We start from the raw sequence: 16,116 nt of genomic DNA, 5'->3' as shown, positions 1-16,116 counted from the left end.
GGTGGGACTTGCTTAGGGCTTTGAAGAGCTGGTTGGTGGGACCATGGGGGGGGGGAGGAGGGAATAAGGCTAGAGATGGGAGAGAATATCTGAAGGCAGTCAAGTTCTCTTTCCAGGCAGAACACTATAGCTTGGTTTTCGGGGGGGGGGGGGGGCGGGGGGAGAGGTGCTTGTATGGCGGGTGGATAGGAGGTGGGTTGTTACCCTGGCTATGTGGAAGAGGTTTAGTTCACTGTTGGATGCGAGTGTACCGATGGATAGGAACACACTTAGAGCTGAGGGGAGCTACCTGGAGCACGAGTGGTGCTTGGTTTGGGGGAGGAGGAAGCAGTCGGGACAATCCCTCTCCATATCTTCTTTGAGATTGGCGTGGGGCAGCTGGGACCTTTAGTAGACTGATATGGTTGGTTTAAAAAAATTTTTCAGGCCCTGCAAAGGCATCTGGCAGATGTGGCCTTTCTACAAGAAACCCATCTCTAGGTGCCTGAGCATGAAAACTTGGTGGGTGGGGGGACCTGTGTAGCAGACCAAGCTAGGGGAAAGAATGGTGGGGTTGGAATTCTGTTGCTTAGAGGGAACATGACTCAAATACAACAGCTACAGGAAGACACAGAGAGGCGCTTTGTTATTTGTAAATTTCTTATAAACAGACAAGAGCTGGTGCTGTTCAATGTTTATGCTCCCTATCATTATGATGCTTGTTTTTATCAGTGGTTAAGGAACACTTTGTTGCAGTATGGTAACCTTCCTACTACTGATGGGGATTTCAATAGGATTTGGGATCCCTCTGTTTTTAAGTCAGCTACCCCCAGACACGAACATTTTAATGTCAAAGTCCTCTCACCCCTCTGTCAGGTTTTAGATTTTTTTTTGTTACATTTGTACCCCGCGCTTTTCCCACTCATGGCAGGCTCAATGCGGCTTACATGGGGCAATGGAGGGTTAAGTGACTTGCCCAGAGTCACAAGGAGCTGCCTGTGCCTGAAGTGGGAATCAAACTCAGTTCCTCAGTTCCCCAGGACCAAAGTCCACCACCCTAACCACTAGGCCACTCCTCCACGCTGCATGGGCTTCCTATTCAGGCATGATGTTATTTTAAAAAGACTTTCATGGGGTCAGGTACAGGAATATTTAACTTCATTTGTAGAATTACCTTCACTTAAATTAAACTTGAAGGACTTTTTGAATCTCCACTACTCACCAACAAAACTTTAAAAAAAACTACAAAATTTTATGTAACATCTTTCCTTATCAAGCCGCAAACTGTTGGAATGCCCTTCCTCTTAGGGCTTGGGCTGAGGTTTGTTAGAGATTTAGGGGCCCATTTACAAAACTGCAGTGAGCACTAATGCATGCTTACTAAAGCAAAAAAATGGATTTCGCCAGGGTGCGCTGAGGTGTCCCATAGTAATTTTGGGATAGGCGCACACTATTCTTGCACTAAAAAATAAATTTATTTTTTAGTGCTGGGAACAGGTCTGGGGACGGCGAGTAGGTGTGTTCTGTACTAATCGGTTAGTGCATGGGCATTACCACATGCTGATTAGCACAAGTTTAGAGCGTGAACCCTTACCGACTATATAGTGGGTGGCAATTAGCACATGGCCATTAAGAAGGAAACTAGAAGAATCAGCCACTTTACCACAGTGGTAAAAAAGATCTTAAGAGTGTGGGAATGACTGGCGTAAGGCAAGCTAAAGCCACTTTTTATCACTGTTTGGTAAAAGGGCCACTTAGAAAATTACTTAAAGCTTACTTGTTTAAGAAATGTTTTGAGTAATTGTTGTTGCTAATATTTCTTTTTTCTGTGTACATAATTTTGTTACACACAGCAAGTCCTCTTAATTGTAATCCCTGTTGAGCTGTTTCTTGGTTTGAGATGGAATATAAGCATTTGTATTGATCTATATTGACCAAATATTCCAGCATCGGGATTTACAGCTACTCCCCGGCACATAGCGGTTTTTAAAAGTGCTTTTTTTGGCCAGCCTTTTACAGGAGGGATTAAGGGAGGTATACTCTTTAATCCCTTTTTGTCCATTTCCTTCTCAAAACTGAAACCAAGTAAAGACTGCTGCCCCTGAAGTTAACCAGCAGTATTTAGATTTACAGGGGTTACAAAAATGGCTGACATATGCATCTAAATGCCGACACTCATGTGTATGTGATGGCACATATGCACCTAAAGTTGCATATTTCTTATGTTGATTTTTTTCCCATGTCTGTATTTGTAAAGTGGATACTTCTGCTGCATGCACTCCTTCAGGTATTTTAGAAATAGTCTCTATGCCCGCATATCCTTTTCTAGAATACCACAATTGAGCATATCCCAACCTGAACATCTCAATTATCATGTCTTCGTTCTATGATTCAGAGACCCATTTTACAATTTAGCACACACTAAAAATTCCTTATTCCAACAAGTGTTTGAACGTAACCAAATAAACACCTGAAAATCGGAAAAAAATGTATAAAAAAACAAATGAAACCTAACAAGATACCTTGTGCACATCTCTGATTTCAAATGGAACAAACAGGTCCACCTAGCCCAGTATTCTGTTTTCCAAACAGTGGCCAAGCCAGGTCATGAGTACCTGACAGAAACGCAAATCGTGGCAACACTCCATACTACAAATCCCAGGGCAAGCAGTTGCTTCCCATGTCTGTCTCAATAGCAGACTATGGACTTTTCATCCAGGAATTTGTCCAAACCTTTTTAAAACCTAGATATGCTAACCGCTGTTACCACCTCCTCCGGCAAAGAGTTCCAGAGCTTAAGTATTCGTTGGGTGAAAAAATATTTCCTCCTATTTGTTTTAAAAGTATTTCCATCTTCCTTGAGTGTCACCTAGTCACTGAACTTTTGGAAAGAGTAAAAATCTACTTGTTCTACACTACTCAGGATTTTGTAGACCTCAATCATCCCTCCCCTCAGCCGTCTCTTTGTGAGAATGTTTTCTCATTTTGGCAAAGCAAAACTAAGTCAGCTTGCAAATTATCTCTTAGCTGTTCCAGCAATGAGTACCTTATCTCTAAGAACATTTTCACTTGTTGGACTTTGTATTGATTTCAGACATCTGGTGAGTTTTACATCCTCTGGAAAGAGACTATACCAACCTGTCCCAGGCACACGGAATGACTCTCACATTGATTACATTTTACTGTCTTACTCCTTAATGTCCTTTGTTCAGGGGGCGGAAATTGGTCCATATGAAACCTCTGACAATGCAATGATATGGGTGGATTGGGTGGATACACATGACGGGAAAGGGCCTTTAGTGTGGAAGTTCCCCTTAAGTCTATATGGTGATGCTAAGTTTCTTGACTATCTCCTAGACTGTTGGCATAAGTATTGTACCAATAATGCAGATCATGAAGATAACCCTATCCTATTCTGGGAGACAGTGAAGGTGGTTCTTCAGGGAGATATAAAAAGCTGTTGAAGTTTCAAAAAGAAAACTAGAGATCAAGACATTATACATCTCGAAAGACAAGTCAGAGCAGCCCGCCAGCATCATGGCTCTTTAGCTACTGATGTCACTAAGCAAAACTTAACCCTGCAGACTGCTTTAAATGAACTGTTACATCAAACGGACGAAAAGTCACCGACTTTTCAAATATTTTACATAAGCATGGTAATAAATATTAGATTTTATTATTGATGCTGAAATTATCATTTTTAGCAGGGAGAAAATCCTTTGTTTTTAAAGATCAGATTAAAGCCACAGAAGTACAGTGTACATCTGGAGTTCTTCAGGGTTCTTCTTTATATTCAAATCTGTTTATTAAGAAACATAGTACAGTGAAACTTCAGCAATACTTGACCACAGAGTAAAGAATTAAAAAAAAATGCAGAGAGCTTGGTTTCTTATAGCCCTCTATCAGTTGTACAAAAAAATATATATATCCATTCCTCCAACTGAGCCCCTCTCCTCATACCCAAAGATTTCAACTTTCCAATTAAGCAGAAACAGACAAGCAACTCAGTATTTTCCTAATAGCTTCCAGGAGAATACAAGTGATTCAGTATCAAACTCTTCAATACCAGCAATAGAGATTGTACATATGGATCTCAAACAGAAAGGTAATTTGTTTCTGTTTTTGCAGATAGTTTTGCATCACTTATCTCCTATAATGCCAGACTGTGGACACTGGAACCTCACGTCCAAAATATGGAGGCTCTGGATTTACCCAGGAGCACAAGATGCATTTTTCTGCTGTAAAATAGATATGATTGTGTAGTAAAGTATTCAAAGAGCTATTTTGGATCAAAAATGTTGTATGAGGGTATAGTCCCACGTTGCATAATAAAAGGTATTGTCCCCTCCATTGCACCCGACACGCGTCAAAGCAGACAGTCTCCTTGCCCTGTACATCTGCACCTGAATAAAATATGCCCACTGTAGCACCCGGAATGCACATTCTCTCAAATCAGCCCCTTGGACCAACTGGGGTGTTCTATGAATAGTATTGATCACATTACACTCCAACAATGATCTCCCCAGGTCAGATTCCCATCTGATTTCTACCCCATCCCCTTCACCGCTGGAACAGAAAAAAACATCTCTGATCAGAGGGTCTAGTGTCAGAACAAACAATAGTGGAGATAAGGGACATCCCTGACAGGTCCCCCTATGTATAGCAAATTCCCCTGAGTGTCTTCCATTGACCCCCACACTGGCACAAGGGGCTAAATAAAGAGTGCGGATTGTATTGAAAAACCACCCCTCAAAACCATAATGAAGTAACACGTTGTACATAAAATCCCATTTAACTCTGTCAAATGCCTTCTTTTGGCATCGAAACTGAAGAGCGAGAGAACTGTGGTACACTCTCCAAGTTCGAGAGACGTCAATATCTTCCTAATGTTCTTGGCTATATATCAGCCACGTATGAAGCCTATTTGAGCCTCATGCACTAGTGCAGGGAGCACTCTGGCCAGTCTATTCACCATCACTTTTGCCAGCAGTTTAGTTTCAAACTTTAATAATGATATAGGGTGGTATAACTCTGGAATCACGGGATCCTTCCTAGGTTTAGGAAGAACCACAATTTGGGCCAGATTTAGCTCTCCTGATAATGTTTTGGAATCCAAACACGCTCTGTACATGGCAGTAAGGGGCCGGGATTTTATTTATGTATGTATTTGTTACATTTGTATCCCACATTTCCCCACATATTTGTAGGCTCAATGTGGCTTACATAGTACCGGAGGGCCTTTGCAGGCTCCGGTGTGAACAAATACAAGGTGATGTCGTGGTAAGATAAAGTTCATGTGGTACAGCCACATTAGGGAATCGTAGAACGGAAGAGTTGTGTTATGTCCATTGCGTGCTTTAGTTTGGCTGTGTTGCTGAGATTGGGCATTTAGGTTGGGTCATTAGGGTATGCCTTCTTAAACAGGTTAGTTTTTAGTGATTTGCGGAAGCTTAGGTGGTCGTGCATCGTTTTCAAGGCTTTAGGTAATGCGTTCCACAGTTGTGTGCTTATGTAGGAAAACTAGATGCGTAAGTTGATTTGTATTTAAGTCCTTTGCAGCTTGGGTAGTGCAGATTTAGATAAGTCCGTGTTGATTCGGATGTATTTCTAAATTGGTAAGACAATCAAGTCTGTCATATAACTCAGGGCTTCTCCGTAGATGATTTTGTGGACCATGGTGCAGATTTTGAAGGCGATGCGTTCTTTGATTGGGAGCCAATGTAGTTTTTCACGGAGGGGTTTTGCACTTTCAAATCACGAACTACCAAATATAAGCCTAGCTGCCGTGTTTTGAGCGGTCTGAAGTTTCTTTAGGATTTGTTCTTTACATCCCGCATAAATTCCATTGCAGTAGTCTAAGTGGCTTAGTACCATTGATTGTATCAGTTGCGAAATGTTTCCCTCGGGAAGAATTGCCTCACGCATTTTAAGTTTCCACATTCAGTGGAACATTTTCTTTGATGTGGATATCACTTGGCTCTCTAATGTTAAGTTACGGTCCAATGTAACTCTGAGGATTTTCAGGCTGAGATAGGAAGGGTGTGAACTGGGGTGTTGATACTCGTGGGGATGTCCCTGCTGTGTTGTGATGATAGGATGAGACAGTGTGTTTTTTCTTTATTGAATTTTAGTTGAAATGCATTTGCCCATGAATCCATAATATTCAGGCTGAGCTTGATTTCGTTGGTGATTTCTGTCAGTTTGGTTTTGTAAGGAATGTATATTGTGACATCGCCTGCATATATGAAAGGGTTAAGGCCTTGGTTGGATAAGGACCTGGCAAGTGGGGTCATCATTAAGTTGAATAGGATCGGTGAAAGCTGTGATCCTTGCGGTACTCCGCAGTCTGCTTTCCACGGTGATGATATGTTTGAGTTGGATTTTACTTGGTATGTTCTTGTGGTTAGGAAGCCCTTGATCCAGTTAAGTATTTATTTATCTCATTTGTACCCCACAGTTTCCCAACAGTGTCAGGCTCAATGTGGCTTACAACGCACCACAGAGGCAGACGCCAATGCAGTAAAATGAAGCTAATACAGCAGAAAACCTACAAGAGATACTGGGGGAAAGTAGGAATGGATGGAAGGAGTAGGGAAACTTTGAGGGAAGAGGGAAGTGTCCAAATGTCTCTAGATCGATGCGCTTCCAGCAGTGGAGACACATGAAGAGGCCGTGGAATAAGCACTTCCAAATAACAAGGTCTTCAGAGATTTCCTGAAAGTTAGATGATCGGGGAGGGTTTTTATGGTCTTCGGCAAAGAATTCCAAAGCTGAGTGCTAATGAAAGAGAAGGAGGTAGCATACGTGGACTTGTACTTAATGCCGTTGCATTTTGGATAATGAAGGTTAAGATATGAACGGGAGAGTCTGAATGTATTCCAAAGTGGTAGGATGATGAGATCTATCATATAGTCAGGTACTTCACCACATAGGATTTTGTGAACTAGAGAGCACAGTTTAAAGGTGATACGATCCTTGACAGGAAGCCAATGTAGTTTCTCTCAGAGTATGTTTCAGTGAGCCTTCTAGCTTCCTATAGTGTAGGTCTTTTAGGCCAATGCCCCCTTCCACCGGCAAGGTGGTCTTTTTAGTCACCACCATAACTAGGAAGTCCACCATGGAAAGCTGCAATTTATTGTTCTCCTCTGGAATTGGTAGAAGTGAGCCATGGCTCTCCCCACTCTGCATTTGGTGAGACCCATTCTGCTGTAATCAGGTCCTGAATCCCTGGATGCATTGGGAAGGGCTTAGAAGGACTTCTAAGCCCACTCATGATAACAAAGATAGAAATTCTGACGCGGACGCACTGCCAGTGCCTCAGAAATAAGAGTATCGAGCTCCTCTTTATGAAAGAACCTCAGTACTTTCTGGTCATCCTCCTCCTCAGGAGGGAGCTCTCCCAACTCTCATGGCTCCATCAATGATGGCTCCTCTGAATAGACAGAGGCCACATCAGGTAAGGAGTGAGAAGTAGAGCACGCCTCATTTGCCCACTCCTGGAGGTCTAAACAATATCTCTTAGGAGCCGGGGCAAGAAACTAAAGCACCTTGTGGCGACTGCCCCTGCTTCAGCAAATATGCCTGGTGTTGAGAGCAAATACCACAGAAAACACGATCTCGATGCAGATGAATGCTCTATCAAGCCCTGAGGCTGCTCCCTCCAAGCTCACAGTCTCCATAAGTCTTACTATAGATGAGAAAGTCTCAGGACTGATACTCTGTCCCACGCTCTCCAGCAAACCTCTTTCATTCTCTCTCTCTATTTTTTTTTTTTTTAAGATTGTTGTGGTGGAAAAGGAGATCTCCACAGGAAACTGGGGAGAAGTAAAGGGAGGGAAGAAGTAAATTCACAGGGCACCACAGACAGGGATCTGAAGACCTCCAAATATGACTCTGCAGACTCAAGCCACCAGCAAAGCTCAACTGGAGGCCAGTTGACCAATTAGACGTGGAACAAAGCAGAACCAGAAGCTGAAAACTGTGTCCATCCACCTGCTGGAGATAGAAAATACTGAGGAGCTGGAATGGATGCCAAGAGAGATATGTCTCAATTCAGTTTTCAGTTCTCTATCTACACCTGCTGGTTGATGGACACAACTATCCTTCAGGTTCTAGAACAGTGGGAAGCTAGGTAATGGAAAGGGGCCTAGTTCTCACCAGATCGATAGCGTTCATCCCTAGCTCCCCCTGACCGGGCTCGGTGATACTTGGACGAAGATTGTGTTGGAGCCGCATTGGGAGCAGATGTCTGGTTCCTGTGCTCCTTCTGTAATGCTGGATCAACTCCTGCAAAGTAGAGAGAAAGCCTTTTATTGCATAGAATTAAGATACCCTTTCTCTGCCTAACATTAAAAGGAACAGAATATTAGAATCTTACTGCACTCAGCATTTTATAAACTTTAGATAATCAAACTATTTGCATGCTATGTACACAATAATTAAACATATTCAAGATAACTCTCTCCCATGATTTGCATTAGTTAGTGGGAGAGGGGAGGGGTAGCATCAAGACAAAGAGCAGACTTTCTAGCCTGTTCCTGCACTACCAGTTGGTAGAGGACTTTGAGAAAGATGCTAACTTTCCAGACCACAAGGGAATGATAGAATGAAGCAGTGGGAGACATAAGGCGAGTGCTGAAAATGGGTCACACAAAAGGCTTGTATGTCAGACTTCCACTGCTTGAAGCAACACACCTCTATAAAAAGTGAGAAGGTGGCCAGAGATCAAGGTTTGTGTTATTAGAGCAGGCAGGGGGGAAAAAAAAATCAACAGAGCCTGAAGGTCTTTGTTATGTGCCTCCACATAAGCAAAATAATATGTAATCCATGAACTTGACTGACTTCCAAGGCCTATCCCCCTGTTTGCTGATTTGGGATAGGGCTCAGAGCAGCAAAAAAGCTAAAAGATATCCAAGACATAACTCAACTGCAAAACTTTTTGGTCATCTGGGAAGCAGACCTACCAGAATCTGCTATTCTTGCTCAGCTGGAGGATGAATGAGGATACATTATTTCACAAGCACCCTTTCTAAGTAGCTCTGCAGTTCCAACATTCCAAGTCCAAGCAGTCTGGGATTTGTAGTCCTACATTTGCAATCCTAGCATGCTTTAAAAACAGATCTGATTCAGGGTGTCCCTGATGGCTTGGAACTAGAAGTGTGCCAAGAAAAAAATATTCAACCACTACTGTCCTGATTAAATATTGCACACTTTATTCAATCTCAGGCTTTATCCTCACATTCTTGCATTTAAGCATCCTCTGTGCTTATCCCATGCTTTGAGTTCTGACACAGTTTTAGTTCCACTCCCACTTAAACACTACTGTATGCACCCCTTCACCTTATTTTGTGAAGAACAACAAGGTAACTAACCCAGGGAAGAAAAAGACACACAGAGCTAGGTGGAGGGGAAAAAAAAAAAAAAGGAAGGCAGACAAGAGAACGAATATGTGGCCCTCCAGAACAACAGAAGCTAGGTAGCCCCAACATAACACCCTTCCCTAACAAAAATAACAAATGCTTAATTTGGGGGGGGGGGGGGGAGGGACTGTCCAGTGGCGATTTGGAATACCGTACAACTGCTGTGTGCTCAGCCATGTTGAGTACAAGGCACATGGCAAGAGGAAAGAGGCTCAGAACAGCAAAACAGCTCCCCTTACATGCATGCTGCACATATCTAGGATTATCATATTTGTGAAGAGAAAAAAAAAAAAAAGATGACAAAAAATAAAATGCCACACTGTCCCTGCCCCATAGTCACTTTCTTGACCCCTCAAGAAAGCCAGATTCTATAAGCAGTGAATATACTGATAAAAGTAATAAAAATGCATTTTCTTCTGTACTCTGCAAAATACAAAATTAGAAAAGATGTTCATATCCAAAAAAGCAAACGAGTAGCAAATCCACTTTTCCTTTCCCTCATATCCATGAACATGTCCCCCTCTCCTCTCCATCCCCTTCCATCCATGTGCTGTATTTCTCCCTTTTTGCCCAGATATGTCCCCCTTACAAACCTTTTTCCACCCCCACCCACCTGTTTTTTTTTTTTACAGCCCCCTCCCCTCCACCCACCTCCCATCTCCCCTCTGCTCCTGAGTCAGGGTGCCCTCCACGAATGTACCTTAACATGTCCTGGTGGTCTAGTGGTTTCTTCGGGGCAGGAAATAACCCCACTCTTTCTTGCCCGTTTCCGCCGCTTCTTTAAAATGGCTGTCGAGACTTCAAGCAGTAGCTTCTCAAGACTTCTGGACATCTTGCTAGGCCGCCACGTGACTTCTCGGCAGCCATTTTAAAGAAGCAGCAGCATACTGCCCACCCACCTAGAAACCAGGAGAAACAGGCAGGCTGCAAAAAAACACCCAGACCCCCTGACAGTCCCCTGAAAATGAGGGCATGTTCAGGGAAACTAAACCCAGACGTATGGTGACCTCACACATTCCTCCTGCCTCTTTACAGTGGATTTTGTGTCTGTCATTGCTCACTTTCTGCCCTGTTGCTGTTGAGCAGGGTTTCTGCCTGAGCACCCCCTCAATGTGCCAGGTATAGCAGGTTGAGAATCCCTGCTTTACATCACTAATTGTTTCTGATCTCTACAGTAGATCTTTGCATCAACAAAAGGACACTTTCCTTATTAAAATGTCTACATTTATAAAAATACTGAATGAAACTGAACCAAGGAAGAAATGCTGTAGAACTCTACTCAAACACTCCCAACTTCTTCTCTTGGTCTGTACCGTCATGAATGATATTGGAGCAGGGTTTTCCTAACAGGGTCTTCCTTAGCAATAACTTGAGTTCTGTATGCGACTGTGAACAAATGAATTACGCACTGTGATTAAAAATACTGGATAAATTCAAGAGAAAAAAAATAAACAGAGCTGGAAAATCAGGAATCAAAAGAACCTGAGCAGATTACAAAAAATACAGTTTCTCAGTTCATTTTAGGCTTCATTCAAAACACAAATGAAAATGTCTGATAGCTCAAAAAGCACTGCAAGAATGCAGGAAGTTAAACAGCAGCGTCATGTCGGGTTTCCAGGAGGATGGATGGATGCTGTTTGTTTGGATCAGGTGTGTTATTCCATGTAAGTTTGTGCTAATACAAAAACTGATGGTGTTCCTTGACAGTTTTAGCACCTTGTCAGTAATATGCAGTCAGTATATGCAGTGAAATGAAAAGGTTGAAAATCACTTCTTTATACAATGGCCCTGATAATTTGGGCGGCTACATCGTATAATATTTGGTAAAGATACTGAAGGGGACCTGTATAATGAATTCGTTGCCAGAGAATGTGGTAAAAGCAGTTAGCTTGGCAGGGTTTTAAAAAGGTTTGAATAATTTCCTAAAAGTCCATAAGCCATTATTAAGATGGACTTGGGAAAATCCACTGCTTGGTTCAAGGATAAGCACCATAAAATCTGTTTTAGTGCACTGGAATCTTGCCAGGTACTTGTGACCTGAATTGGCCACTGTTGGAAACAGGATACTGGACTTGATGGGCCTTCGGTGGGGTGGAGTAGCCTAGTGGTTAGTGTGACGAACTTTGATCCTGGGGAACTGGGTTTGATTCCTACTGCAGCTCCTTTGTGACTCTGGGCAAATCACTTAACCCTCCATTGCCCCAGGTACAAATAGGCATCTGTATATACTATGTAAACCGCTTTGATTGCAGTTGCAAAGAAAACACAGAAAGGTGGTATATTCAGTCCCATTCCCTTTCCCAGTATGGCAACACTAATGTTCTTATAGTCTAATAAAGTTTGTTTTGTAAGAGAAAGACAAGGTCTAAAATGACCTACCAGTAGATTGTTGAAGCCAGCGCTGTCTCAGATTTTGAACATGGTTTGTAGACAATGAAAACATGTCTAGATTATCTTTCTCAGATACTTGAGAACAGACTCATTTTGGAGATACAGTAGTCTCACTTATCGGAGGTTCTGATTATCCGGCATAACTCACTGACATCACAGCATGGTCACTGAGATACACATGGGTTTTTCTCTCTCTCTCCTGGAAACATTTTAGTTAACAGGCAGCAGTGCTAGGTAAGATTCTTGGGTGTATTAAGTTTAACTCTTTTCTACTGCATTCAATATACTTCTATGTTCTCCCTCATCCACTTTTTTTTGTCAGTCCCATTTATGTCCAATAATCTAGAGATTACTATACCGGAAAAGACACATTTCAGAATCTGTTAAGAATGGATGATGGGGAATGTGGGATCTCCAGGTAAAGGAACATTCATTTATATAGATTTCTAAATAATATTTATAAAAGACAACATATGGATCGGGTTGTTGGGGGGGGGGGGGGGGGGGGGGGGAGAAGAACTATTTTTTTTAATTGTCTCTTTTTAAAAAGTATTTATGTTCAAATGTACTCAATGTCCATTATCAGTACAGTTACAAACAATGCAAACGGATTATCCTTGGCATTCACTAATAGACTGTCTGCTGTAAATAACAATTGAAAAAGCAATATACAGACAGAGCTCTCTCTAATACAGAAAAACAACTTCCAATTCACACTGCTTTAGCACTTTTAGATAGTAATCACCCTTCCAATGTATATCCTCAGATCCATTCCACATCCATCCAACATCCATACATCTGACCAAACACCTATTTTACTCTCCCCACTCTCCTCCTCATTCATCCCCCCCCCCCAAAGGCTGTGCAGGGATGGCCACAGAGTTGAAAACCATGAGAAGACAACAAATATCAGACCATATTAGGGACGTATATATTATGTAGGCATCTTATTTGCATAATGAGGTCATAAATACAAGCAACGGTGCCGATCAGGCATCAGTCGCTTTTCTTTCTCTCTCCTGACCTCAAAACTGGCACTCTTTCATTTTCCGGTGCCATAATTCCGTTGTTGGGCTGTCTTTTGCGGTCCAAAACTGTAATACGAGTTTTTTCAGTAGGGTCAGGACAATGCAAACAAATCTGCAAGTGATAGGGGATATCCCCTGATCCATCAAGGGTTGACAATATCCCAAAAGCAACGAACTGTAGTCCCAATCCACCTTGTGTTGGATGGTGGTCTCCAAAGATTGCAAGACCTGGGTGCACACCGTTAGTTTTGAATACTCCAGAAAATGGTGCAGTAAGGTGCCAAGTTGTGACTTACATTTAACACACTGATCATCATCTCACAACTTCAAACAACTCCCCTATGCATTATTTAATTTATATTTATCATTTTTATTAATTTTTCAAGCTTAAACAGACAAACTGTTAAGTTAAATACAGCCATCAAGAACAATGCTATTACAGGAATTCCTTTTCTCATAGCTTAACATATAATTGGCTTCATTAGACCCCTATAGAATAAGAGGGGGGTAGGAGTTAGTAAAGATTACATTTAAATTATTACAAACTTATAAAGGAAAATATGTCGCCGTAATTCTCACTTGTTTACAAAAGTCTCTATTGCTGTTTCGAGTCTAGGAAAGACTTAAGCTGATCAGGCATATAGAATACATACTTTATCTGATTCAATCTTATAACACATTTACATGGGTATGCAAGAAGGAAAGATCCTCCTAATTCTATTATTTTTGACTTCATAGAAAGAAACATTTTTCTCTTTTGTTGCGTGACTTTAGTCACGTCTGAATAAACCCAAATTTTTTGTCCTCCAAATATATGATTTGCCGATTTAAAGTCTCATTATTGAATTCAAATCTTGCTGGAAAACAAAAGGTACAATCAGCATCGCTCTTTCAGTCACATTGTCCAATGATATATTTATATATTATATTTATTGCACTAGTATCCCACATTTTCCCACCTATTTGCAGGCTCAATGTGGCTTACAAGGACCTGTTATGGCATCGCCATTCCAGGGTAAAAGGTACAGTTGGTGTTGTAAAGAGATCAAGGATGCCAGAGAAGAACTAAGCAGACAGTTGTAGAAAGGCGTCATTCAAAGTAAGGGTGGAGTGGTGAAGTGTTATAGATAAGCTATGTATTCTTGTGGTAGGCTTTGTTGAAGAGATAGGTTTTCAGAGATTTGCGAAAGTTAGTGATTTCGTTAATTGTTTTCAAATTTGTTGGTAGTGCATTCCACAGCTGCGTGCTCATGTAGGAAAAGCTGGTAGCATGTGTTAGTTTGTATTTTAATCCTTTGCAGCTAGGGAAGTGCAGATTAAGAAATGTGTGGGCAGATCTTTTAGCATTTCTAGGAAGTAGGTCAACGAGGTCTAGCATGTAAGTCAGGGCGTCTCCGTAGATGATTTTATGAACAATCGTGCAGATCTTGAATGTGGTCCGTTCTTTAAGTGGGAGCCAGTGTAGCTTCTCTCTTAAAGGTTTTGCGCTTTCATATTTTGTTTTTCCAAATATGAGTCTGGCTGCAGTATTCTGGGCTGCTTGAAGTTTCCTGGCGTTCTGTTCTTTACAGCCAGCTTAGAGTGCGTTGCAATAGTCCAAGTGGCTTAGTACCATTGACTGTACTAGATTTTGAAGATGGATCTTGGGAAGAAAGGTTTTACTCTTTTAAGTTTCCACATGGAGTGGATCATCATCTTAGTTGTACTCTTCACGTGGTTATCGAGTATGAGATTACGATCAATGGTGACTCCAAGAATTTTCAGTGTATTTGAGACGGAAAGGGAAACGTTTGGTATGGTTATGGTAGTGAATTTATTTGTATTATGTTGTGAGGTGAGTATAAGACATTGTTTTTTCTGCGTTGAGAATTAACTGAAATGCATCCGCCCAGGAGTGCATTATTTGGAAGCTTTGGTTGATCTCACTGGAGATTTCCTTTGGATCATGTTTAAACGGGATGTATATCGTGACATCATCTGCATATATGTATGGGTTGAGGTTTTGGTTGGCTAATAGCTTGCCTAAGGGTATCATCATTAGGTTGAAGAGGGTTGGCGAGAGGGGGGATCCTTGGGGAACTTTGCATTCAGGTGTCCATGGGGCTGATATGGCCTCTTTAGTTGTTACTTGGTATGATCTTCAGGTCAGGAATCCTCTAAACCAGTTAAGAACGTTGCCTCCAATTCCAAAGTATTCTAGGATATGTAGTAATATTCCATGGTTGACCATATCAAAGGCACTGGACATGTCGAATTGTAAGAGAAGTATGTTGTTGCCCGTTGCAATTGCTTGCTTAAATTTGTTCATTAAGGTCACTAGTACTGTTTCAGTGCTGTGGTTCGCCCGAAATCCTGATTGAGATTCGTGAAGAACTGAGTATTTAGTTAGGTAGTTAGTGAGCTGTTTCGTCACTACGCCCTCCATAAGTTTGGTTATCAGCGGGATAGATGCTACTGGACGGTAGTTGGTTAAGTCATTTAAACTTTTCTTTGCATCTTAAGGTAGGGGAGTGAGTAGAATGTTTCCTTTATCCTTTGGGAAGAGGCCATTTGTAGCATGTAGTTCAGGTGGCTTGTGAGGTCTGTTTTGAGTTGCTGAGGGGCGGATCTTAAAAGGCTACTAGGGCAGATGTCTAATTTGCATTGCGACTTGGCATATCTTCTAAGCGATTGGAAGATGTTATCGATCGAGAAAGCGTCAAAGTTGGTCCATGATCGGTCTACTGGATGTTCCCCAGGTATTGGATCTAGACACTCAAGGATGTTTGCATAGTCAGTTGTGTTGATAGGTATCATGAGTCGTAGCTTTATAATTTTCTCTTTGAAGTAATTCACAAGATTGTTTGCTGATGGGGTATCTATGTTGTTAGAAGTAACGGCGTGGTATTTAGTAGCTTGTTTACGAGTTGGAAGAGTTTACGTGTATCCTGTAGATTTTAGTTTTATAGTATGATCTTTTAGTTTGTCTGATGGTGTATTTGTATTTCTTTGTAGTTGTTTCCATTCGTTGAGTGCGGTTTCGTCTTTTTTCTTGTTCCATGCTCGTTCTAATCTTCTGACTTGTGTTTTTAATTCTTTCAATTCTTCATTAAACCATGGTATTGAGTTCTTTCTGTGTGAGGTTCTGGTTTGAAGTGGTGCTATGCTGTCTAATATGATTCTGCATCTGTTGTTCCATTCGAGGAGAAATTGGGGTTAGTCTGTTGGTGCTGTCCATTCGTTGTTGTAGAATTGTTGCCAAAATGTTAGCGGGTCTATTTTGCCTCTCGTGGTGTAGGTACGTTGTTCTTGCTTATTTT

General features: G+C 41.6%; 1 protein-coding gene across 3 annotated transcripts in view; it reads right to left on the bottom strand.

Moving 5' to 3' along the window:
* DIP2B (disco interacting protein 2 homolog B) overlaps positions 1 to 16,116 on the bottom strand; it is a 596,277-nt gene that overhangs the window by 350,569 nt on the left and 229,592 nt on the right. For 2 of the 3 annotated variants that reach the window (XM_030198260.1, XM_030198262.1), the window contains exon 3: positions 8,137 to 8,265. The exons of the other annotated variant lie outside the window; for it this stretch is intronic. In XM_030198260.1, coding sequence (XP_030054120.1) covers positions 8,137 to 8,265 — 129 coding nt within the window. The remainder of the gene's footprint in view (positions 1 to 8,136; positions 8,266 to 16,116) is intronic. 3 annotated transcript variants of the gene reach the window in all.

The sequence above is a fragment of the Microcaecilia unicolor genome, chromosome 3, assembly GCF_901765095.1.
Source record: "Microcaecilia unicolor chromosome 3, aMicUni1.1, whole genome shotgun sequence".
Lineage (NCBI taxonomy): Eukaryota > Metazoa > Chordata > Amphibia > Gymnophiona > Siphonopidae > Microcaecilia > Microcaecilia unicolor.
Note: the sequence above shows the minus strand (reverse complement) of the source record. Positions and strands in the feature narration are given on the sequence as shown.